At 59.2% G+C, this 22,634-nt stretch overlaps 2 protein-coding genes across 12 annotated transcripts; both read right to left on the bottom strand.

Moving 5' to 3' along the window:
* Positions 1–93: 93 nt before the first annotated feature.
* On the bottom strand, positions 94–11,774 carry LOC101796387 (alpha-2-macroglobulin-like protein 1). Of its 2 annotated transcripts, none has more exons than XM_072028667.1 (36): positions 11,555–11,774; positions 10,987–11,176; positions 10,673–10,835; positions 10,352–10,404; positions 9,686–9,706; positions 9,380–9,533; positions 9,150–9,234; positions 8,907–9,036; positions 8,705–8,819; positions 7,885–7,994; positions 7,630–7,794; positions 7,242–7,472; positions 6,876–6,933; positions 6,654–6,799; positions 6,278–6,427; positions 5,862–6,059; positions 5,517–5,643; positions 5,138–5,297; positions 4,768–4,993; positions 4,562–4,688; positions 4,174–4,295; positions 3,950–4,001; positions 3,658–3,732; positions 3,337–3,513; positions 3,068–3,149; positions 2,777–2,933; positions 2,600–2,674; positions 2,242–2,398; positions 1,942–2,156; positions 1,643–1,858; positions 1,445–1,569; positions 1,270–1,360; positions 1,102–1,170; positions 907–1,009; positions 717–758; positions 94–524 (listed from the first exon to the last, which is right to left on the bottom strand). In XM_072028667.1, exons 1-36 carry the CDS (start codon positions 11,626–11,628, stop codon positions 493–495), a joined length of 4,473 nt encoding a protein of 1,490 aa, XP_071884768.1. In that variant the 5' UTR covers positions 11,629–11,774; the 3' UTR covers positions 94–492. The 2 variants fall into 2 exon arrangements, with proteins under 2 accessions (XP_071884768.1, XP_038024623.2); XM_038168695.2 differs by having other exon boundaries at positions 5,541–5,643.
* Positions 11,775–12,665: 891 nt separating this feature from the next.
* On the bottom strand, positions 12,666–21,999 carry LOC110353789 (alpha-2-macroglobulin-like). Of its 10 annotated transcripts, none has more exons than XM_072028835.1 (21): positions 21,790–21,997; positions 21,130–21,319; positions 20,758–20,911; positions 20,597–20,649; positions 20,404–20,424; positions 19,698–19,848; positions 19,513–19,597; positions 19,334–19,409; positions 18,822–18,936; positions 17,600–17,709; positions 17,059–17,274; positions 16,766–16,823; positions 16,544–16,689; positions 16,282–16,431; positions 15,615–15,815; positions 14,989–15,052; positions 14,771–14,882; positions 14,208–14,433; positions 14,009–14,135; positions 13,796–13,929; positions 12,666–13,334 (listed from the first exon to the last, which is right to left on the bottom strand). In XM_072028835.1, the coding sequence occupies exons 1-21, from the start codon at positions 21,864–21,866 to the stop codon at positions 13,308–13,310; spliced, it is 2,493 nt and encodes an 830-aa protein (XP_071884936.1). In that variant the 5' UTR covers positions 21,867–21,997; the 3' UTR covers positions 12,666–13,307. The 10 variants fall into 10 exon arrangements, 6 of the variants coding, with proteins under 6 accessions (XP_071884936.1, XP_027301465.3, XP_027301467.3 ...); XM_027445664.3 differs by having other exon boundaries at positions 19,334–19,439; positions 21,790–21,996; XM_027445666.3 differs by having other exon boundaries at positions 13,808–13,929; positions 19,334–19,439; positions 21,790–21,995.
* Positions 22,000–22,634: the final 635 nt, after the last annotated feature.

Here is a 22,634-nt window from a genome sequence, read left to right as displayed (position 1 = left end):
GCCACCCCCCCTGCAGCCTCTGGTCAGCCCCACTGCCCTCTCCAAGTGAGGGGAACACAGCAAGTTTAGGAGAAGAAATACAAAGAGAAAAGATGCACTTAAGAAAATACATTTATGTAGACCCAGGGCAGGTAACAAGTGCCTAAATCTGTTGTGATGAGATTGCAGAGTTATCCCCAGATCTCTTTTAGTGGCAGCACTGTTTGTGGAGGGAGCTGCACCAGGGTGTTCCCATAAAAACGTCTGTGGCAGGGTGGTGCAGAGCTCCGAGACATCCCTGCCCTGGGTCTGGCAGGGCAGGAGCTGCTCTGTGGGGAGAAGCTGTTGAGTCTCTGCTGTGCTGGTGGTGCCGTGAGGGCCTGGGCCGTGTTCTTCCGCTGTGGAGGGCTTGGGGCCTCGGCCAGGGGGAGCAGAAATCTTTGGCTGTCCTGGTTCTTGGCTGAGGGCATTGGGGTGAGCAAAGAGGGACCAGCTGCCACACCTCAGGCTCCTCTAGAAATTCTCCTTTGCCTGGTTGTCATCCTCTTCAAAATTGAACAAGGGCATGCTGTGAGAGAAGAGCCCCTCTGCCACCCCCGGCCAGTCCATGGTCCTGACCCCATCCCCGTGTGACCCCAGACCCCTGGAGAGGAGCTGCGTAGGGGGCAAAGGAGGGAGGCCAGGGCTGCTGGGGTCCCGAAGGGTGACCCCACTGCCTTGCTGGACTCAGCCCCTACCTGAGCTGCAAGGAGCGCTGTAGGCAGCATCCGTGCGGTCACCTGCAAGGAGAGCGGCGATCGCTGGCACGTGGGCTCAGGGCAAGGTGGCCCTGGGCTGCTCCCATTAATGAGCCAAAGCTCCTCAGTGCTACTGGATGGCTCAGCTGAGCCCCAGCGAGTCTGCTTTGGGGTCGCAAGGGGGGCTCACCCGTCTCGTAGTAGTCATACAGTGTCACGGTGGCTGGCTGCAGGTTCCTCACCGGGAAGTCCTGCGTGGCTGTGAAGATGAAGGTCTCCTCCTCCTTTGTCAGCTGGGGAGACGGCACAGGGGTGAGGTACGGCCACCTCCAGCCACCTCGGCCCCTTCCTTGCAGCTGGAGGTGATGGCCCTGCCCCATCTCACCTGGTCCAGGTAAATTGTCACCTGGTCAGTCTGCACCTCCACCTTCTTCACCAGCTTCTGCCTCTTCAGCTGGGGACAGAGGGAGAGCAGGAGTGTCGCTGTCCCTCTGTCCCCGTGGGGGACAGGGGCCCAGCACCAGGCAGAGTGGAGGGGCAGCAGGGACCTCACCTCGGCCACCGAGCCCTTGTCTGGGATGTAGCCAGACGGCAGCTTGGCCTCGATGACAGCCATGTTTGTGGTGGGGCGCTGCCCGGTGTACCTGCAAGGGCAGAGCCCCGTGCTGAGGCTGGGGGTTGCCCCTGTCGCCCCCCCCCAAAACCCAGGGGGCGTCCCCTGCCCTTACCGTGCCCGGAGGAGGAGGCGGAAGCGGGCGCTGGCCTCTGCGCTACACGTCTTGGGCTCGGTCTCCACGCGGAGCTCGAAAGCCCCCGTATTGGGCGGTGGTGGCACGTTGTAACGCAGGGTCACCTGGGGTGGGGTGGGGAGGTGAGGGACACCCCATGGGTGACACGTGGGGACGGGGACCCCGGGCTGTGCCCACCTGCACCAGGGCGCAGCCCTGCCCGCGGGCTTGCACCGTGTACAGCCCCGGCAGCTCGTGCAGGGCTGCCCGCTGCAGCACCAGCTGATTGCTCGTGTCCAGCACGAAGTCCTGCGTGGAGCCCGTTGGGGCTGTCACCGTCACCACGGAGTTGCCGTTGCTGCCGTATGTCAGAGTGGCGTACTTGGCCAAAGCTTGCAGGGCCACCACGGTGTCCTGGGCGAGAAGCACCCAGCCATGGTCACCCCATTGGTGCCTGCAGCAGCCCCAGCCCCCTGTTGGGATCCCAACGCCCATACCTGTGTGGAGGCAAAGCCTCCGTAGGGGTTTTGCTGCCTGCTGAGCCAGCGGACGATTTGGGAGGCTCTGGACAGGTCAGCGGAGGACACCTGAGGCTGGGTCAGGTGTGCCAAGAGGACGTAGGCGGTCATCTCCACCTCTGCCGGCGCGGCCGCAGCCCAGAGGGACTCTGTGGGCAGAGCCTTCCCCTTCCTCTGCCAGAAGAGCAGCCCTTCTGGGGGAGAGAAGGGTGGTAGTGCAGGGAGGCCCCCGGCGATGGGCAGGGGGGCCCGCGTGGAGGGGGGTGGTGCAGGAGGTACCAGTGCTGACACCGCGCTGGACAAGGCTCTGCAGCCGGGCTTGGTGCTGCTCCTGGCGCCCCGCCAGCCCGCAGACGTAGGCCAGCAGCGCCTGCGTGTAGAGGTCGTCGGTGCTCGAAGCCTCCAGGTACTGCAGGGCCAAGCTCACCGTGGGTTCCTGGCGTGGGAAGGGGGAAACCGAGCAGTCAGGAGCCAGCCCAGGGGCACGGACATCGCCGCACCCAGGTTGGGACCTCTGCCCGGTGAGACCAGTTACACCCAGCTCCGGCCCAGAGCAGTGTGGCCTGACACATCCAGACCTTGGTGCTGGGCTGGTCCCTTGTCCCAGCGCCTACTCCCCTCCAGGGGTTGCCCTCACCGTTGGGGACACCCCCAGCTCCAGCAGCGCAGCCGTGACGTAAGCCGACAGCGAGAGCTCATCTGATACACCGCCCTGCAAAAGGGGCAGCAGGAGGTGGCTTTGCCTGTGCCACCAGCACAGGGATGTGCCAGGGACAACCCGCCCCCACGTCCCCCCACACCACCCCGTGCCCACCTGCAGGGCGTTGTTGAAAAGCTTGCCCACGCTGCGGAAGCATCCCGTCTTCAGCTGCTGCCTCTGCAGCCAGTGCAGGGCATCTGTGATGTGCTGTTCCTCGATGGCCACGTAGGCTCTGGCTTGCCCGAAGGACTTGAGGACAAACGCCGTCAACCTGAGAGCCAGAGAGCCGTCAGAGGGGTGGGGACCCAGGGGTTGAGCAGCGAGGGGGTCTGTTTGGTGGCAGGAGGAGATGGCTGGTCCCTGGAGGGATGTCACCGCACTGCCCCGTGCCATGCAGTCCCTTACCAGGTGTTGCCGCTGTCATCGCGCTCCCCAAAAGCGCTGTAAGAGCCGTCAGCATGCTTGTAGAGCAGCTCTCGCTGGTACCCTGCAGGGAGATGGGGACAGCGATTCACACGGCGCTCTGCAGCCCACCCTGGAAGACCCCAGAGGCAGCCTGGGTGCCAGGCCCACCCCAGGGCTCAGGGAAGAAGACGGGACAGAAGTGGGGGGCCCGGGGTTCCCCTGGGCAGCAAGGCAGGGTAGGATGGGGAGGAGGGGCCGAGGACGCTGACCGCTCTGCAGGAAGCTCTGCGCCTTGGCGCGGATGTCGGGGGTCAGCTGCCCGCTCTTCTCCAGGTACTGCTGGATGTAGATGTTGGGGGCGAAGCGGACCATGTTCTGCTCCCCGCAGCCATAGGGCATGGCCAGGAGGCGGTCCACGTTCTGCAGTGCATTGCCCATGATGTCGCCTGCACCAGGGGAGGCGAGGAGAATCGTCACCGGCCGTGTTCCCCAGCAGGCACCCCGTATCCTGTCCCACCTCAGCTCAGTGGGGGTCCCACCTCCAGCTGAGTTTGGGTCATGGAGCTCTGCGCCCTCGGCACATCCCTTACCCATCACAGTGACGTGGGCTCGCTGTGAGCCCTCCAAGATGTTTTCAGGAAGCTTCAGGGAGACTTCTTCAGCGGCTGCAGGGATGGAGGGCCATGGCAGTGGAGATGCCCAGCTCCACCAGTCCCGACCCCACAGTGTCCTCGCCCACCCCTCGGTGCTCCATCCCTCCACAGGCTCAAGGCTGGGTTTGGACACCTCAGGCAGGAGACCCAAAGACTCCAAGGTCCTTGGCTCCTCCATGGCTGCATGACCAGCAGCCAAGCATCCTTGCCCCACATCCCCACATCCTACCTTCCTGGCAGAGCAGGGAGCTGTGCGCCTTCTCCACCAGGATGCCCCCGGGCTGTGGGAAGCAACATCATAGGGTTGGTCAGGAGAAGGGACCAACCCCCTCCCCATGTCCCCAAAGCCATGACAGCATCCCATGCTCCCAGGACCCTGCAGTGGGGTCCTCCTGCTCCCCCCTGGGGCTGCTCAGCCCCCATCCCTCCTTCCTCGTCCATAACCCATCTGACCTGCACCAGCAAGGGCTTTATCACAGTGTCCACGCGTCCCTGGGCTGGCACCACAGGCTCCTCGTTACCACAGAGCTCCTCTGACTTTATGGCCTCAGTGCTGACGGTGATGTTCACCTCCCCTGCAGATGCAAATGGAGGGCCCAGTTCCCACAGAGCCCCCCAGCCCGCACTGCAGCCCCCATGGGCTTGCATCAGGTTTTGTGTGGGGCTGGCTGGGTTGGGATGGGGTCACCAGGGAGGGGAACAGTACTGGAAGGGGAAGGGGAAAGTGGAGCAGAGAAGAGCTTCCCAGACAGCAGCATGTTTGCTTCCACCCTCCCTGCCCACACCATTGTATAAGGGGGAGTCCCCAAGCAGCAGGACAGGGGGTCCCAGTGTCCCATACCCAGGCTGGTGGCTTTCACGTCCCACCGGAAGGTCCTGGCTTCATCCGCACAGACGCAGCCGCTGTACATCCCACCCACAGTCTCTGACACCTCCAGCTCCGCCGACTCTGCCAGTGTCACCCGAACCTGCAGGACCACGACCCCCTCAGCCCCCACCAGGCCACAGCCCCCAGCCCCTGGCCCCCGGCCCCTGCCCCCCGCTCACCCGCAGGCACTGCCGCAGGTAGTTGAAGACGGTGGCGGCCAGGGTGAAGGCTTCACCCCGGGTCACGGCGTAGGGCAGCGCCAGCTCCACGAAGAAGGGCTTGAAGGCCGTGAGGGTGACAGTACGGGACAGCCCCAAGCCCATGGGTGCCGTGCAGAACATCCCGGCTGTCCACTCCGTGATGGCATCGGGCACTGTCACCGGCACCTCTGCGGAGCCCTCCTCCCTGCGGGGTGGTGGGACAGAGCATCAAGAGGCCACCAAGAGTCTTCTGCTGGCATCTGGGCACCTTTTGGGGTCGTCCCAGGTCCTTCCACGCAGGAGAGGAGGTGAGGTTGGGACCGGCCCTGCAGACACTGCTCCCACTCACCCCACGGGGACCAGGTCCCACAGCCACGTCTCTGGGAAGTACGACCGCGGAGCCGGAGGCTCCTCCTGGATGGGAGGAGGTACATCTAATATACGGGTGGCGACAGCAGGGAAACTCATCCTGTATCTCACTGGATGTGCGGAAGAGAGTAATACTTCACCTAGAAGAGGCAGAGCAGAAATTAGGGTCCGTGGGTTTCTGCATATCAGCCCAGGGCTGGATCTCTGCTGAAGGCAGCCAAGAGCGGCCAAAATCCCCTTCAACCAAGAACTGAGCCACCAGGGAAGACCTCCGGTGACTCTGTAAGGTAAAACACTGTGACACAGCCCTCCCCACCACCCCACCAGGAGAGGGAACACCTCTCTCAGCCCCTCTCTACCGAGTGCTTTGTGACGACGCCGACCTGGGGGACCCATAGAGCCCACGATAGGTGTCCGAGGCATGCCGAACCACTCTTCACAAGCAGTCCTGATCTCGGCATTGGTGAGAAGTTTCAGTGCTGCGTCCTGCAAAAATGAAAAGAGGCTGGCTGTCCCCAAAACCCAGCAGGGCAAAAATTCCCATCAGAGCTGTGAATGGTCACAGGGCTGCAGAGGGGAGCAGTCTGGGAAAGGTTTTCCCCACAAGCGTGGTTTTCAGGGGGCATTGCCGTGCTGCCTGGGAACCTGGCACAAACCACTGCTGACTCCTGCCTGAAGAGGAGCAAAGAGGCACAAGACTTTACCTGAAATAACTTGTAGGCGTCCACCTGGAAATTTTCCCAGAAAGGTGGAGGTAAAATATAACTCCTTCCACGGAGAAAACCATCTGTGTTTCTCATGGGTAGGGTGCGGGATGAGCGGGGATGTCTCCAGAAAGATGAACAGGGCTCTGGGTCTCGAATGCTTCCAGGGGAGTCAAAATTGGGTAGCACTTTGTAGATCTGGGAATAAACACAACATATAAGGCACAAAACCAGCTGGGGTCTGCTGCCAGCCTGCCTCCAGCCCCCAGAGCCACCAGGCCACCACCTGGTCCCAGGGGCTGAACATCCAGCTGGGGACAGGCCAGAATCCCCACCAGGTTGATATCATCTCCTCCTCCATCCTGGCTGGTCCATGGTGCTGCACAAGGGGGCGAAACCCCTGTGGGACCACCTACCTCCTCCATGCTGAGCTCGGCCTCAGGTTTCAAGAGCAGCACGCTCCGGTCCACAGCGCGGATGGCGCACAGGGATCTCGGGGCTGCCTCCAGCTCCAGCCTCAGCACCGAGCCGGGCAGTGCCCGTTCCTCCGAAAAGGCCAGCTTCACCTGGGGAGGGACAGGGGTGTCAGGGGATGAGAGCAGGATGGCGGAGGAGCAGAACAAAGCTGCGGATGTGGAGGTCTTCTGGAGAAGCACAGCGATGGATAAAATCAAGCTCAAGGGTTCAGGGCATGGGTTGGAGTGGCTGCGATGCTGTGAGGTGTCTGGAGCAGGACAGAGCACCATGACAAGCCAGGGGAAGATTTTCTGGCCTCCAACAGCCTCCACTCACCTTGTTGGGGAGGCACTTGGCCAAGCTGATCTTGGTGCTGTCGGCCACCATCTCGCCGCTGGGCAGCAACGCGTAGCACAGCACCGTGGCCGTGGGCGCCAGCTCGGGGCCAACAGGAAGCTCCAGGGAGAAGGAGCCTCTCAGCCCTGGGACAGGGAGGGAGGTGAGGTCCGGGCATGGGCAGCAGAGCCCTGCACAGCCCATCTGTGCTGTGGGACCTACCTGCCTCCATGGGCAGCTCCTTCCTGAGGATGGTGGCAATGGTCCCCTTGGCCATGACCTGCAGAGGAGGAGATGGGAATGGCAAACCCTATGCTTTGTGGAGACCCAAAATACCCTGACAGAGGATGGACCCCAGGGCTTGAGTGCCGGGAGGGTTTTGAACTTGTCCAGTCTCCAGCCCCCACAGTATCTCCCACTGGCAAGCAGAGCGAGCAGATACCTCTGCTAACAGGCTGTGGTCTTTCAGTCCAGCCAGGAGAGAATGCTACTTGCCTGGTCCGTGGGGACACAACTGTGCATGTGTGTGTACACAGGGACTCTCATGTCCTTACACCTGCTGCCTTCCCTCCCCAGGTGAATGCTCACCAGGAAGACCACATCCAGGCTCTTCAGCTCAGTCCCCAAGGCTTCCTTGTTGAAGATGTAATCCACCTGGAGCTGCTGGGGCTGGCTGCAGGGCAGCTTGCTCTCCAGCTGGTGGATTTGCAGGAAGCTCTGGCTCTTCGAAACGAAGGGTTGCAGGGTCGCAAAAGCTGATTCGTAGTGGGGTGACGAGCCACTGCTCTCCTGGGTGTTGGCCGACTCATTGACTTGACCCTGAGCAATGAGGGTGGAAATCAGGGTTCAGCAGCCTCAAGGACCTGGCACCAGGCACCACTGACTCGGGCTGTTGTCTTGGCTTGGAGAAGGTGCCCAGCCCCATACCAATGGAGAAAGCAACGCAAGAAGCCCCAGGGGCTGACAGTCTGCTTACACGCAGGGTGACAGAGCTAGTCCAACCAGAGGTGTCCAGCTTGAAGGAGGCTCTCCCCAACGTGTCAGTCAGGAAGCTGTGTCTTGTAGCTTGTCCTTGATGGTTAACTAAGAGCACAAGCTGCTTCTCCTTGGGGGCAGAGCCACCAGGTCCTTCCAGCCGCATCTGCACGGGGAGGGAAGGGGAGATGTGAGGGTTGGGCTGGAGCTGTGGGGCAGGGGTGGGAGAGCAGGGCTGTGGGGGAATCCCTGTTACCGTCCCCGTGTAGGGAATCCCACGCTTGTAGAAGTCTTTGGTGTTCTCAAAGGTAACCTTGTATATTTCAGGCAAAATGTCAAAGCTCTTGGTGTTGTTCATCTCCAGCCCTGTGGAGAGAGGAGAGGGGAGCTGAGTGTGTCTTGGGGACACCAGGCACAGGTTAGCTGCTGCCAGCTCACTGCACGAAGGGTCCTGGGACATTTTAGGCTCTCCCTCTGCAGCCAGCATCTTTGAGCACTATTTGCACCTCCTACAAGTAGATCAAAACTTCTGTGGCTTGGTCTAGACCTGAAGCAAGACATGGTTTACTGCAAAGACTTTGTAAGAGGCATTGAAGCACCATGATGTGGGCCTGCCTCAGGGCCCATGGGCCTGGGAACAACCCCCAGTCTTCGCATTTTTTCCAAAGTAAAGCCATCAGTGATCATTTCTGGCATGACCGGGTTGGTGGGTGGGGAGGACGGTCCCGCTCACCACCCGGGGAAGGAAGCAGTGTCACGGAGCCGAGTGAAGGGACTGCTTTGTGTCACAAGGACTATACTTGCTGCTGGCTGTGGGGCTGAGGAGTTGGATCCTTTCAAAGCATTTTATCTTCCTGACAGTTTCTCTGGTGACTATGCGAAGTATTGCCTTGCTGACCTGTCTCACATCCCCACCTGGGCCTGATTCCTACACACGCACACCTCTAAATCACAGCATTGCCTGTGGGCTTCCCCGAGGAAGCCTGACACCTCCACGCTGTGTGCATGTGGGTGCATGCAGGGGTGAATGCAACAACAGATCCTACTCCCGAGCAGGAGGACACCACCACCCCTACCTGTCCCCTCCTCCACCAGTGATGCCTTGACTCGCACACGCTTCTGAAGCCTGCCATTGGTCTGACTAAAGGAAGTCATCAAAACTTCTGTCGAAAAGCAGCCGTTCTTCTCGGTCTGGAGGGAGGGAAGGAGTCAGCCGCGCTGGGAGCAGTCCTGGGGGTGGGCTGTCCCACTGCCCCCCGTGCTTCCAGCTTTGCTCACCTGCCCGCCAACCTCGATACAGTTTGTACTCGGTGAGGATTGCTCAGGAACGTATATCACCCGGCCGAACAAGAAGGGCCTGCACACAGTGGCCTGGACCTTCCCCTGGACGGGCTTCCCGTAGGTGTACCTGTTGGGTGGAGGGCAGGCAGGGGGTGTGGGGAGCAACAGCACCTGGTGGGTCACATCGCGTCGTGCCCCTCATCCCCTCCGTGCTCCCAGCACAGCCTGTTTCGGGCTCACCTCCCACAAATCTCCACCAGAAACTTCTCGTCTTTCTCCAGCACAGTGGAGGGGATGTCAATGGTCACCTCGAACTTGGGCAGCACTGATGGAGAAGTGAAGGGAGGAGGAGTTGTCCCTCCCAGCACAAGGACATGGGTGGCCGGGTGGCCACAACACACTGCCCACGAGGATGTGCCAAGGCACGGCTCCCTCCCACCCTACTCCTCACGGCCCTGGTCCCCACACACCGTATTCCTCCACGCTGAAGGAGCGAGTCCTTCCCTCCACCTCAATGGTGTACGTGCCCAGGGCTGGCTCCGCAGCCAGCGGGAGGGACAGGTCCACAATGCCCTGCCGTGGGCTCACGTCTCGCCACTGCGCGATGCGGTTCCCTCTGGGGTCCTGCTCACGAGGACACGCGGTGTCGGCCCTCGCTTCCCAGGGCACCCCGGGGAGCCCAACCAGCACCCCCGTGTCAGGTTCCCCCTCTCCCAGCCATGCCACATTCCCATGCCTGCACCACCCAGGAGCCTCCCTGCACCTCCCAGACTGACCTTCAGGAACACGAGGGGCAGCTGGAAGGCAAGAAGGAGATGGTTACAGGGGAAATTCAAAGTTTTCCTTAGGTTCTCCCCAGGGTGGGGACATCTCTAGAACCACAGGCAAAGGACAGCGAGGGTTGCTCATGGGATGCTGTGACCTTCCACCCCGCTGATTTGCTTTGGGACTGATTTTGAGCCTGTGGATGGCTCAAGCTGAGGTGAGCCAGCATGGCAAGGAGAGGCAGCATCTCCCAGCACCTTTGCAAGAAGTCATCATCCATTTCACCTGGAAACCTCTTGCACTTCCAGACACACAAGTGACTGCTTGGGAGCACCAGAGATTGAACTAACCTATAATTCTGGTGACTTGTGATTTGATGGATAACAGCAGCACTTTCCCTGCTTCCCACTCACTGTTCCTATGTCCCTAAATGAAAGTTTAAGTGGGAGCATTCCCATGTCTCATGTGCAACTAACTCTGTGGTTCTTTCCTGCCAAAGCTGTGTGAAGGACACACCACACCCTGAGCTTGGCAGCCCAGGCAGAATTGCCTGGGGCAGGATTCCCAAGGGGAAAGGTAATGGCTGACCCCCAACCTCTGCCACGGCTTGCTGAGATGGAAGGAGAGCAGCACAGTGAGCCCTGTCACCTCTCCTTTGTCCCTCATGCTGTCCTCACCTTCTTGTCACTGGCAACGAAGTCTTTATCCAAAGAGACAATTCGAAACTTCACTGGAAAGAGCAAAGGGGGACACAGGAGTGAGTGGTGGGCACATCTGCATGGGGAAGGTGGATAGAAGCCCACCCTGAGCCCTGCAGCGGGGCACTGTCCCCAGCCAGTGCAGCCAGCATGTCCTGGCATTGCTCTGGGCCAGTGCTGGAGGTCCCAGAGCACCCTGGGGTGAGCCCCCCATCTCCATCAGCTCACATTGGGTGGGAGCAAGGCTGAACCTGCTGTCCCCTGGTCCTTCATCCAGACAGACCCCATCTCGCCCCTCACCTTGCTGCCCAGGCTTGTAGACAGCCTTGTCTGTCTGTATGAAGATCCCAGGCTCCAGGGCTCTCAGCATCACCTTCTTCTTTTGGGAGACATCCAGGGAATCTCCCTGGATTGAGACGTGCAGATCCACGATTTCCTCCTTCCCCTTGGAGGGGGCTGGGGCCTAAAGGGGGGAAATGCCAGGAGACAAGCTGTCATGGTGCAGAGATCTTCTGCCTGCACAGGGAAATCCTACAAAATGATGAGGAAACCAGCCCAGCTCCCAGGCGAGCTGGAGGCAGTGGGGAGTCAAGGCATCCTGGGGTGACACTCACGATGAAGGTGACGTTCAGATGCACGTGAGGCTCCTGCACCTTCCTCTCCAGCAGGGTGATGTTGCCAGCCCCAGCTGCTCTCTGCAGCTGGACAGTCACCTGGGCAGGCTGGGAGAGGTCACTGAGATGGACCCACAGCGTCGCTGCATGGGGGTGGTAGATCACAGCTGGGGACGTGACCACGTAATGCCTGGCAAGGAGAAGCACCACCATCAAGGGCATGGAGACAGCAGCCAGGAGCACAGCCTGGGGCAGCCACCACAGGGCCACCCCACTGCACCTCCTCCCCCTGCTTCTGGCCTCTCCCTGGCTTCTTGGTTCAGCAAAGCTAAGGCTCTGCTTGCCCACCAACACTGCATGGGGTGGCACCGACAATAAACCAAAGCCACCAGCCCCAGAAGCTTCCAGGTGCCATGTCCTTGATGCTCATGGACAGCTCACCCCAAGCACTGCCACCCTCACCAGCTACTGCAGGCACAGGGACCATTATGTCCCACTGAGCACTGAGCCAAGACTAACCACCCTCCCACCAGGTATGGACAGATATGTGGAGGCAAAGAGTGCTTACAGTGCTGCAGATCCTCCAGCCGTGAGGTGCAGGATGAGAAGGAGCAGGCAGGGCAGGGCTGCTGGAGACCCCATGCCTCCAGCTGCGAACAGACTTTGGGGTGGCTACAATCTCCTTGTGTTGGGTGGCTGAAGACCTCCTTCTGTACTGCTGCAGGCTCCCCAGTGAGAGCTTCTCTTTGCCCACAGTGAGCAAACAAGGTGTGGGACGATCAGCCAGTGCAGATCTGCAGATATAGCCAGGGCAATGTTTGCCATCCTGGGTTCAAGGCTGTGATGGACTTTTGCAATTTGAGATGTTCCCATAGGCTGGAGAGGTTCCGAACCAGGGGGCAGGAACCTCCTACGCACCTCTTCACTTTGCTGTAATCCCCCAGCTGCTGGGAAATGCTGGCAGGAGGGAGCAGGGCCATGTTTCCAAAACGAAAGCAAGAAGCAAGGTACTAGAACACCCTGGGAGCTGGTGGCGATTCCTCAGTAGGGTTTGTTCCCAGACCTTTCCTATTTTTCCAAACAATAGATACTTGGGCTGATCACAGGTCTCAAGCTGCATTTTTGCCATGTTTCCTCCAATATCATTAAAACAGGCATGAGCAAAGGAAGCCAGAGATGGGGCCAAGCCCTTTCCCGTGGACTCTGGGCTGACCCTGGCTGCTGTCCCCATACCTGTCCCCATACTGGCCCTGGTCCCCACTGCCCTCATGGACATGATGAGGGAATGTGGCTGCATGCTGGATCCAGCCTGTCCTGCCATCCTCGGGTGTTGGCTCAGGTCAGGGTCCCACCAGGTGTCCCCAGGGTGGCACAATGTGACAGAGAGCTCAGGGCCATCACACCGAGCCCTCTGGGACATGGGGGCAGGATGAAGAGGGGACCATTGGCAGCGAGGCCAAGGGGAGATCCATATGGGGGCCTCCATCTCTCCGATCTGCACATGCTGAGCAAACACTGCGGGGAGGATTCATCGCCTGGGGCTGCTGGTGGCTCTGGAGCAGAAGCTGGAGCAAGTGCAGGGGCTGCCCCCAGCCCAGCCAGGTGGCGCCTCCTGGCCAGGCAGCTCTGCTGCTGCTCTTCCTTGTCCTCCTGCCTTGCCACCCATGCAACAAACACTCTTTCAGTTTTCATTTCAGCTTTTTATTTGTTAAAACAAAGTGAAGATTGGATGCAAATAAAGCTACAGCCCCCTTTACACATCATTAAGGAAGACAGGGTCATTGAGACCTGTATGCAAAGGGCCAGCACTTAAGACATGAAGCTGGCTCTGGCTAGGGATGCTGGGAAAGAGCCTGAAGAAAATGAGCTTTCTTGCAAGAAAAACACTCTGCTGCTTCTGTTTTCCTTGTTGTTGTTGTTGTTGTGGGTTGGTTTGTTTTTTGTTTTCCAGCCTGGTGGAGCAGGGGCAGAGCTGTGTCCGGGGCACCTCCTCTCCCTGCCCAGCCCCTTCCCCTGCCCATGCTGTCAGATCCCTTCTCCAAGGAATTGTACCAGAATCAGCTCATGGAAAACCATGCCTCCCCAGTGGACAGCACAGCAGAGGGTCCTCACCAGCCCCTGAAGCATGGGGGACAGCAGGGCTGCTGGGGAGGGAGGGGGGCACGGGTGGGTCACAGAGTCCTCATCTGAAGCACGGTGCTGGAGGCTGCACTCAGGTGAAGGGGATGAAGCAGGGGGGGGAAGACGCTCAAGCCCTCAGCTGCCTGGTGGGTACAATGGGGTCAGGAGCAGAACAAGAGCCAGGCAGCTGTAATTTCCATTCACATCGGTCTTCTGTGCTTTAAAGCCTGGAATACAACAGGTGTGAGACCGCAATCAGTCAGCCTACACTTCTCTATCCCAGAAATTCCTCCCCTCCCTCTGACACTGTCTTCCCGAGCCAGAGCCCTTCACACCTCACCTGGATCCCATCCCCAATGCTCTCTGGCCATCCTAATGGGCCAGGGAGTTCAGGACCACATGGAACGAGCTGGAGCAACCCCTTGCATGGCACAACAAGGGGATTGAACAGAACATTGCCCAGCCAGCAGCCTCAAACCTACAAACCTAACCCCCAGAAGGAAAAGGAAGGCACCCCACTGATGGTATGGATGGCAGGAGCCTTGATCTAGGAGTCTGTAGTACCCACAGGCACCGTACAGCCTGGCCAGGGGACAGGAGCAGCTCTGTTCTGCTCTTGGGACAGCAGCTTTGGGTGCAGCTCTGGTCCCCATGAGGGGACAAAGCAGCCTGTCCCGCAGCCACCAACCTCTGCGTTTACCTCCACTGCCAGCAGCTTCGTCACGGTGTCCACATGCCCCTGCGCCGGCACCACGGGTACCTCAGTGTTGCAGAGCTCCTCAGAGTGCAGCGCCTGGGCGGTGACGGTGACGTTCACCTTCCCTGGGGATGCAGATGGGGAACGCAGCTGTGACACAGCCCTGGTTTCCCCAGCCCTTCACCAGCTCCTCCGCACCCATACCCAGGCTGGTGGCTTTCACGTCCCACCGGAAGGTCCTGGCTTTGAACCCCGAGATGCAGCTGCTCTCCGCACCATCTGCTCTTGCTGACACCTCCAGCTCCGCCGACTCTGCCAGCGTCACCCGAACCTGCGGGACCACGACCCCCTCAGCCCCCACCAGGCCACAGCCCCTGGCCCCTGCCTCCCCCCCCCCACTCACCCGCAGGGACTGCCGCAGGTAGCTGAAGACAGTGGCGGCCAGGGTGAAGGTTTTGCCCCGGGTCACGGCGTAGGGCAGCACCAGCTCCACAAAGAAGGGCTTGAAGGTCAAGAGGGTGACAGTGGGGGCTAGCCCCAAGCCCGTGGGTGCCATGCAGAACATCCCGGCTGTCCACTCCGTGATGGCGTTGGGCACTGTCACCGGCACCTCTGCGGAGCCCTCCTCCCTGCGGGGTGGTGGGAGATGGACAGCTCTTGCTGGCCAGGCCTGACGGGCAGAGCCAGCAGAAGGAGTGTGCCAACCACCCGTGGTCCAAGCACTGGTGGTCATCGCATGTTTGGGGTGGGCAGAGGTGCCACCAGTGCTCCTGGTTCTCTCTTACAACATCCCCTGCCTGCAGGACTTGGTTTGCCAGGGTCTGTCCTGGGGCTGGTACTAAGTTTGCATCTGGATGCGTCCCAGTGCCACTCCTTGACACAGGGACACCGACCCAGTGGTCTTGGTGCTGCACCCAGAGGGGAAGCTGCCCCCTGGCTTGAGGTCTTCCAGGGCTCCTTACTTACCCCACAGGGACCAGCTCCCACAGCCACGTCCCAGGAAAATCCTTCTGCAGTGTTTGGTCCTGCCTGGGTCGGGGCTCTCTCTCATCTTCCTCTTTGTCCTTCTCCAGCCCTGCTGATGGGCACAACTTGAATGTGCTGCCAGGAAGGACAGGGGCTGGGCGTCCCCCTCTGCCCTTCAGCAGCTGGTGTGGGGGCTCTTGCAGACCGTCCCTGCTCACCCACTGTTTGGAATGCCATAGAGCTGTTCAGGACAGTGTTGGTGACAGTTCTCAAAGCTGCACGCTGAAATGTGACACACAAGAGGGAACCACAGTGCGCTGAAGACCATCATTGCCAAAACGTCTTTCTGACCCTTTCTGAAATGAGGAATCATCTCGTGCTTCAAGCCAAAAAGGAGCTCCCAGAAATCAGGACCCCTGGCACACTGCAGCAGGAGTGCAGGAGGGGAAAAGGAATGCCAGGGCGCACGGCTGCACTGGGGCAGGTGGCCGTGACCTGCTGGGTCTGCTCTGCTCACCCCGTCCCCAGCCAGCCCCAACCCAGTGCTGCTAATGGGAGGCCTCTCCTTGGCTGCTCACTTCAAGTCCAGGTTCACAATGGAAGATCAGAGCTTAGCCCTGTCCCCACGGTAAGCCACTGTGCCCAGACGGACAGGCATGATCCGCACGCCTGCCGCAGGCTGGGAGCGGGGTGCAGTGCGTGGGGGATGTAGGAGGACGGTTTGTGAGCACCGATGTGGGATGGGTGGGGGACCGGGTGCCCCTGCATCCCAAGAAGCCCTCCCTGTGAGGAAGAGGAGCATAAGGCAGGGATGGGGAGGTGGGGGGTGGGGGATGGCTCCTACCACTCCCGGGTCACACGGGTCTTGAAATCTGAGAAATTCTGCTGCCTGCCTAGCGCGCCGACGTTTGTATTCGAAGGAAGTCATATCATATGGGTTGAGTGGTATAGCGTTTACTGGATGCATACCCCAATAAGGGTCAACACAGAATGCTCCATATTCAGAATAAGAGCTGTCTTCAGAAGATGGGCGTAAGTTATAGACCTAAGCCAAACAGGTGAGCGTTAGTTGAGGAAGACCTGAAATACTCCTGGCCCAGCTCCAGCCCTCATTGCTCCTGGCATCATCCCATAGCCCTGGCACCTCTCCAGGCAGGGCAGTGATGCTGCCAGCTCCAACCCCTCTGCTGGGGCCCATTGCTGCTCCATCTCCTCCTCTCCCAGAGGAGCAGGCATTGCTTCCCACCACTCGCATCCTATCTTCAATATTGCCACCCAAGGAAGCACCGCAGGGCAATTCTGTGGCTCAGGCCCTGGCCAGTAGAGCCCTGGACCCTATGCAAAGCCCCAGACTCTGTGGATGGCAGGGCTCTTGGGACCAGGTCCTCACTGCCGTCCCCTGAAATGTGCCTGGCAGTGAGAACCCACTGTCCCTGTATCCCAGCAGCAAGTCCCCTGCAAATTCCCCATGAAAAGGCACCAGTCCAGCACCGAGGCCACTCCATACTCACCACTTTGGAGCCATAGGCAGCCTTGAGACCATAGTACGATGTGGGCTGATCCATGATGTGGATGGCACACAGGGACCCTGGGGCAGCCTGCACCTTCAGGCGGACCTGCGAGCCTGCCAGAGCCTTCTGCTCCGGGAAGGACAGCTTCACCTGGGGAGAGGGTCCCAGAAAGGACTTCCTCTCCATCCCCCAAAAAAATGGCAAAGGGTGGAGAGCAAGTGGTGTGCTGGAAGCCAGGAGATGGCTCGCAGCCTCCACTCACCTGGTTGGGGAAGCACATGGCGATGTGCAGCTCAGCCCAGTCTCCCACCACGTTGCCACCAGGCAGCATCACATAGCCCAGCACCATGGCCGTGGGCACCAGCCTGGGGCCAACAGGCAGCTCCAGGGAGAAGGAGCCTCTCAGCCCTGGGACAGGGAGGGAGGTGAGGTCCAGGCATGGGCAGCAGAGCCCTTCATGACCCGTCTCTGCTGCAGGACCTACCTGCCTCCAAGGTCAGCTCCTTCCTGAGGAGGCTGACAATGGTATCTCTGGCCATGACCTGCAAAGGAGGAGGGAAGAGATGGGAAGGGCTAAATTGGTGCTTCAGGAGGAAGTGAAATGGTTCCCCAACACCCAACAGCTCCAGTGTCCAACCCCAAGACCCTAAGCCAACAGTGCCCGTGCAGGGCTGACTGGAAATGGCTCCATCCTGGCCAGTCCAGCAGCTTTATCCTCCTCCTCTGAGCTCTGTTCTTTGTGCACTGTCCCCCATTCCTCACTAGGCAAAGACCCACCAGGAAGACCACATCCACGCTCTGCAGCTCGGTCCCCAGGGCCTCCTTGTTGAGGACGTAATCTACCCGGAGTCGCAGGGGCTTTCTGCAGGGTGGCGTCCTTTTCATCCTGTGGATCTTCAAGAAACTTTGGCTGTCCGAAGAGGAGGAATTCAGGACGGTACTGTCATTTCGGCTTTCGTGCTTTGAGGGCAGAGGCACCTCCTTGAGATCACCCTGAGGGGTGGAAATCAGGAGTCTCAAAAGTGAAGACAGCCCAGCAGGATGGAAAGGCTTGCAGCAGCCACGACCACCACACACTGTGCTGTGACATCCCTGGAGGAGTACACCGGGAGACATGAGCCAGCCATGCTCAGTCCCCCAAAAAGAGTGAATAAGCATCCCACAAGTGGTCATGTTGGGTTGGTGAAGGCAGAAGGGATACCAACGGCTCCCTTCAGCAGCATCTGCACCAGGAGGAAGAGGAGATGCACAGGCTGTGTTGGAGCCAAAGGGTAAGGGTGGGAGAGCAGGGCTGTGGGGCACAGGAAACCTCCATTACCGTGCCAGTGGGGGGCATCCCATGCTTGTAGAAACCATCGGTGTTCTTGAATGCAGCTGTGGGCATTTCAGGCAGAATGTTACAGCTTTTAGTCAGGCTATGCAAATTCCCTGCAGAGAGGAGGCAGAGACGAGAGGCGCTAGGTGGCACAGCGTTAATGGCTCCATCCCTGCTTTCTCCCACATGTCACCTCCACCCATGCCTCTGTGTCCTCAGGATAGGGGTGTGAAGTTTGACCCCCTGATGTCTCACGTTCAGCATCACAGATGCAGAGCTGTGCTGGGTGGTGCATGAGGCTGGAGATGGCGCTCAGCAATTTGTCCTGGCAAACCCCCCAGGAGAGCTGGGCCCAGTGCCTGCTCTCCAGTCCCCACCCCAAGCAGTGTTACCAGCTGGTGCTGATGCAGACACCACTCTGGCCCAGTCCGAAGCGAAAGGAAGGACAGGAGAAGTAGCAATGCAAAGCTCATGAGGCAGAGCTTGTGATGCAAAGCTATCTCCCTCTCTTCAACTCATGCATGGCAGGAAAATGGGTCAGAGTCACGAGTATGTAGAGCTGCATGTTTGCTCCCCACTGCTTTCTTTGCATGTTGCCATAAGAAACAAAGCTGTCCTCTTGCAAGCTATGTTTAGGGGTGAGTTTGCACAGTGCAAAAGCCCATTTGATGGGCAACAAGCACAAGAAATTGTCCTCAGGGTGACAGGAGCTGAACTATGAGCAGCACAAGGCAGGATCTGGGTGCTATCAAAGTACCCATCTTTACTCCAAAATGATCAAAACTACCCATCTTTACTCCCTTAGCTGATACAGACAGATAGGATCTGCCATTCCTATCTGTGCTGCGCTGAAACTGGGCTCTTTACCTGATCCTAAGGAAGTTTATAACAACCCTACTCAGGCAGATAACAGCTATTTATAATCTTGACCAAAGTCAGAAAGACCTGACAAGAAAAAAATAATAACCCTAACAGCTTTCCAGTCACTGACAAAGCATCCCAACTTGTGTCAGATGGGCAGAGAGTGCAGAATGGGAGGTGGATGGTGGGGGAACAGCTGGGGAAGGATCCTGGAATAGGAAGAAGTTCCTGAAGAGCCTTCAGGGCCTGAGGGATTGCTCCACAGATGGGAGTAGAGGAAACACCAAAGCAAGGAAGGGCCAGAGCAGCTGATGCGTGTGTATGGGAAGGACGGACACCCCAGGTGCACCCTGACTGCGCTTACCGGTCCTCCGCTCTGTCAGAATTGCATTGGCGTAGAGCCGCCTCTCATAGTCGGGGCTGGTCAGGTTGAAAGAAGCCGTGGATATCTGGGTGGAGAAGCAGCCATTCCTCCCTGTCTGAAGGAGAGAGTTGCCCACATTAGCAGCAGCCCATGGCCCGGCCCTTGGGTGTCATCTGCAGGGAAGTGGTGGATTGGGGCTCTCAGGTGCTGCTGCCTCCCACCAGCCCATTCTCCAGCACTGGAACCCTGCAACATCCACCCCAGGGCTGGTATGCTGCTCTGCCATGTGGCTGTCCCATTCCTGCCCATCCTGTCCCGAGGAGCACCCCGAGTCCCCACCCAACTCCCCCACACTCTTTGGGATGACTGGCTTTACAGAACATTGATGTGAAAGCTGGATCTCCCAGTGATGCCCAGTCACTGCACCCAGCCGTCTTCCCCAAGGCACAGTACCCCGAGATGGGGAAACACGTCCAGGATCACCACCCACATTCCCCGTCTTCTGCCCTCACCTCAGCCTCAAATGTAGCACATTTGCCAGGTTCGTTCAGATAATAGTTGTGCCACTGGCACAGTCTGGCCTCAGCCCTGCCCCGGAAAGGTTTCCCAGATGGGTACCTGTGGGGATGGAGCAGGAAGGGGATGGGGAGGCTGCAGGCAACATCGGCCCCGTGGCCACTCGCCAACTCACCACCCGCAGACGTGCAGTGGGATCATCTCGTCCGTCACCATCACAAAGGACGGCAGCTGAAGAAGCACTTGGAAGTGGGGTGGCCCTGCAGGAGAACAATGGGAATCAGGAGCCTGCCCACTTCTTCCTTGCCCGTTTCTTGCCATCCAGCATGATGGCTCCCAAAAGCCTTCATGCCCACTCACTGTTTGTCTCCACATAGAAGATGTGAGTCTTCTGTTCCACCGTGATGATGTAACTGCCAAGGGATGAGTGGGCCAGCGGGAGGGACAGGTCCGCAATGCCCTGCTGCAGGCTCACATCCTGCCATGACGCGATGGTTCTCCCTCCGAAATCCTGCACATGGGGGCACACAGTGTCAGCCCTCACCTGGGGAGTTGTGGCAGCGGTGGGGTTGACCACTTGGAGGACTCATCGCTCTGTGCAACCTCGCAAGAAGCAGAGATTGCCATGGATTGCCCTGCTGCCATGCTCAGACCCTGAGGGCATCACCTCTCCAGGTGGAACACTTGCCCCAGAAGCTGTGTTAGCTGATCTCCAGCCTGCAGGCTGAGCTCCAGCAGCAGGACACTGGGGGATGCTCCAGTCTGCACTGGGAGCTCCTGGTTTTCTACACAGATTGAAATCTCCCTGGCAATAGTCACCACTGTCTTCATGCACATAAGATGGCCCTTAGTGGCATTGCCTTGAGGTCCCCCACGCAGGCAAGCTGACCCAAATGGGGTTGGAAATGAGGATGAGGAACCCAAGCCCTTCTCCCTACTCCTTGTGATGTCTCTGCATCAGGGATGTCCTCTCTGTCCCCACTCCTGGTGCCCAGCAGCACATGTGTTCTGGGCCCCTTTGCGCCTCCCGAGGGAGCTGGCAGGATGGCACACGGTGAAGACTCACAGTCACGGTCACCAAGGGAAGCTGCAAAAACAGAGAGAAGGGGTTAGCACTCAGCGTGGAGCAGCCCAGCCACGCCTCTGCCCAGCTGCCTGTGCTCACTGTGACACCGCGGTCCCTGCTGCCAAGACCCAGCAGATTCACCACGTGAGGACCCTGTCACCACCACACCTCCTGCACCCTGACCCCATCTCACCTTTCTGTCACTGGGAATGAAGTCCTCCTCCAAACGGAGAATTCGAAACTTCACTGGAAAGAGCAAACCCCAGAGCAGGAGTGAGTGCTAGAGCCTGGGACCCAGCCTGGGCATCCCATCCCCAGAGCCCATGAGCTCTTCCAGCATCTCCTGCCCCTCACCGGTTTGCCCAGGCTTGTAGGTAGTTTTGTCTGTCTGTATCACAGTCCACAGACCTGGGGCTTTCAGCAGGACCTCCCTCTGCTGAGAGACCCTCAGGGAACCTCCCTGGATGGACACATGCAGGTACGCCACCTCCTCTGTGGGGGTAGAAATCTGCCCCCAGGGAAACAACAGAAATGGGTGCAAAGCCTTTACGGTGGGCTTGGGTGTATCATGGGAAGACAATGTAGATGCAGCTCAGCAGGTCTTCGTGTCTGCCCTGTGTCCCTCTGCCCTCCATTGCCCACCTCGGACAGCCCCCATGTCCCCTCCCCTGGCTCCAGCAGTGGCTAAGGGATGGACATTCCCTCCTGGGGCCCTCAGTCACTCACGTTGGGGAAGAGGGGCCAGTCCAGCTGGAGGATCTTGTCGCCCGTCTCCTCCAGGGTGACATTAGGGACGCCATGGCTGCTCGCCAGGTGGAGGGTGACCCGCACGGGCCCATCCAGGTCCATGAGGTGGATGTGCACCTTGCCCCCGTGTGGGTAGTAGATCACGTAGGGGAAGAGCACCAGGTATCTCCTGGGGAGAGGACTCCTCAACAGTGGGCAGGGACCCCCACCAAAGACCAGCACTCCCTTCCCATTCAGACTCCCAAGGCAGGGGATACCTGATTTGTTCTACCCCTGGATGTTCTCCGTGGGGCTGTGCCACCCAGCCTTCCCCGATCTGCCCGGTTCATAGACCAGAGCCCCCTTTGCCCATAAACACCTCTGGAAGCAGCTGTTGGTTGGGTCTGGGGGGAGAGGAATGATTCTGCTCATGCCCCAGCTTGTCTGTGAGGTTGCACCTACACCAAAGCAGCCCAGAGGCTCCAGCCCCAGGCACAAAGTCCTCTGCACTCACAGGAATAACACAACACACCACCCCGAGCACTTCCCCCCCAACCAGCAACCACAGTCAAGGCCAGGATTGTCCCTGAGCATCACCAGCAAGCTAAGACCAACCATCATCCTACCAAGCATGGACAGATGGACACAGAGAGGGCTTACGGCTGTGCAGATGCTCCAGCTACGAGGTGCAGGAGGCAAAGCAGCATCAGGCAGGGCAGGGCTGCTGTGGAACCCATGCCTGGGGAGAACGCAGCGGCTAGGCAGACTGAGCCCTCACACCGCACCTTCCCCCTCCCCCTTTCACATTCACCTCCCCGCTGGCCGCAATGAAATCCAGAGAGGTTCCTGGTGGGGGCCTGGCCATTCAGCTAGGACAATGTTTAACCACACGACCCAGGGCTCAGTGAGTTCAAGGCTCCAGGCAGCCAAACCCCACCTGCAGATGTGGGCACGTGGCAGCACCACCGAGCCAGCACAGAGCTGCAGAGCAAACAGCGAGTGGAGAAACCTGGCAGGAGGGAAAAGAGAGAAGGGGCTCCCTGGGAGTGGAGCACCTCCCCGGGCATGCTGCTCTTGGCCATCTCCATATGATGGTTCCTGACCTGGAGAGCTCTTGTTTGCAGGACGCTTCTTTGCAGTTGCTAGTATTGTTGCCCAGCAGAAGCTAATGGACAGATTTCCATGATCTTGCAGAATTTCTTCCAGCCATTCCCAAGAGCAGGAACAATGATGAATCAAAGCACTGTTCCCTTTCTTGGCTATCGTTTGCACATCATATTTAGAGAATTTTAGGACTGCTGTCATGTGAGCCTTGCCCGCCCCACTTCCAGCACTGGGGGCAGCCACACACTGTCCTGCTGTCACCCCGGGTGGGAAGTGACCCCAGAGTGCCCAAAGCCCTGCATGGCTGCAGGGAGCAGACAGAGGAGGAGCTCACAGGAGCCCCACAGGGCTGGCAGATGAACGTGGTTGTGCCAGGTCCCTCCTGCTCCAGGTGGGCATGG

The sequence above is a fragment of the Anas platyrhynchos genome, chromosome 28 (genome assembly GCF_047663525.1).
Source record: "Anas platyrhynchos isolate ZD024472 breed Pekin duck chromosome 28, IASCAAS_PekinDuck_T2T, whole genome shotgun sequence".
In the NCBI taxonomy this organism is placed as follows: domain Eukaryota; kingdom Metazoa; phylum Chordata; class Aves; order Anseriformes; family Anatidae; genus Anas; species Anas platyrhynchos.
Note: the sequence above shows the minus strand (reverse complement) of the source record. Positions and strands in the feature narration are given on the sequence as shown.

Coding starts and splice junctions, on each gene's coding strand:
- LOC110353789 (XM_027445664.3), bottom strand. CDS start 21,866: ATGGGTTCCACAGCAGCCCTGCCCTGCCTGATGCTGCTTTGCCTCCTG. Junction 19,849..20,403: donor TTCCCTTGGTGACCGTGACT/GTGAGTCTTCAC, acceptor CCCCATGTGCAG/GATTTCGGAGGGAGAACCAT. Junction 13,930..14,008: donor CGTGAAAGCCACCAGCCTGG/GTATGGGTGCGG, acceptor CTGCATCCCCAG/GGAAGGTGAACGTCACCGTC.
- LOC101796387 (XM_072028667.1), bottom strand. CDS start 11,628: ATGGGGTCTCCAGCAGCCCTGCCCTGCCTGCTCCTTCTCATCCTGCAC. Junction 9,235..9,379: donor CTTCAGCGTGGAGGAATACG/GTGTGTGGGGAC, acceptor CTTCTCCATCAG/TGCTGCCCAAGTTCGAGGTG. Junction 1,361..1,444: donor CGCCTCCTCCTCCGGGCACG/GTAAGGGCAGGG, acceptor CTGCCCTTGCAG/GTACACCGGGCAGCGCCCCA.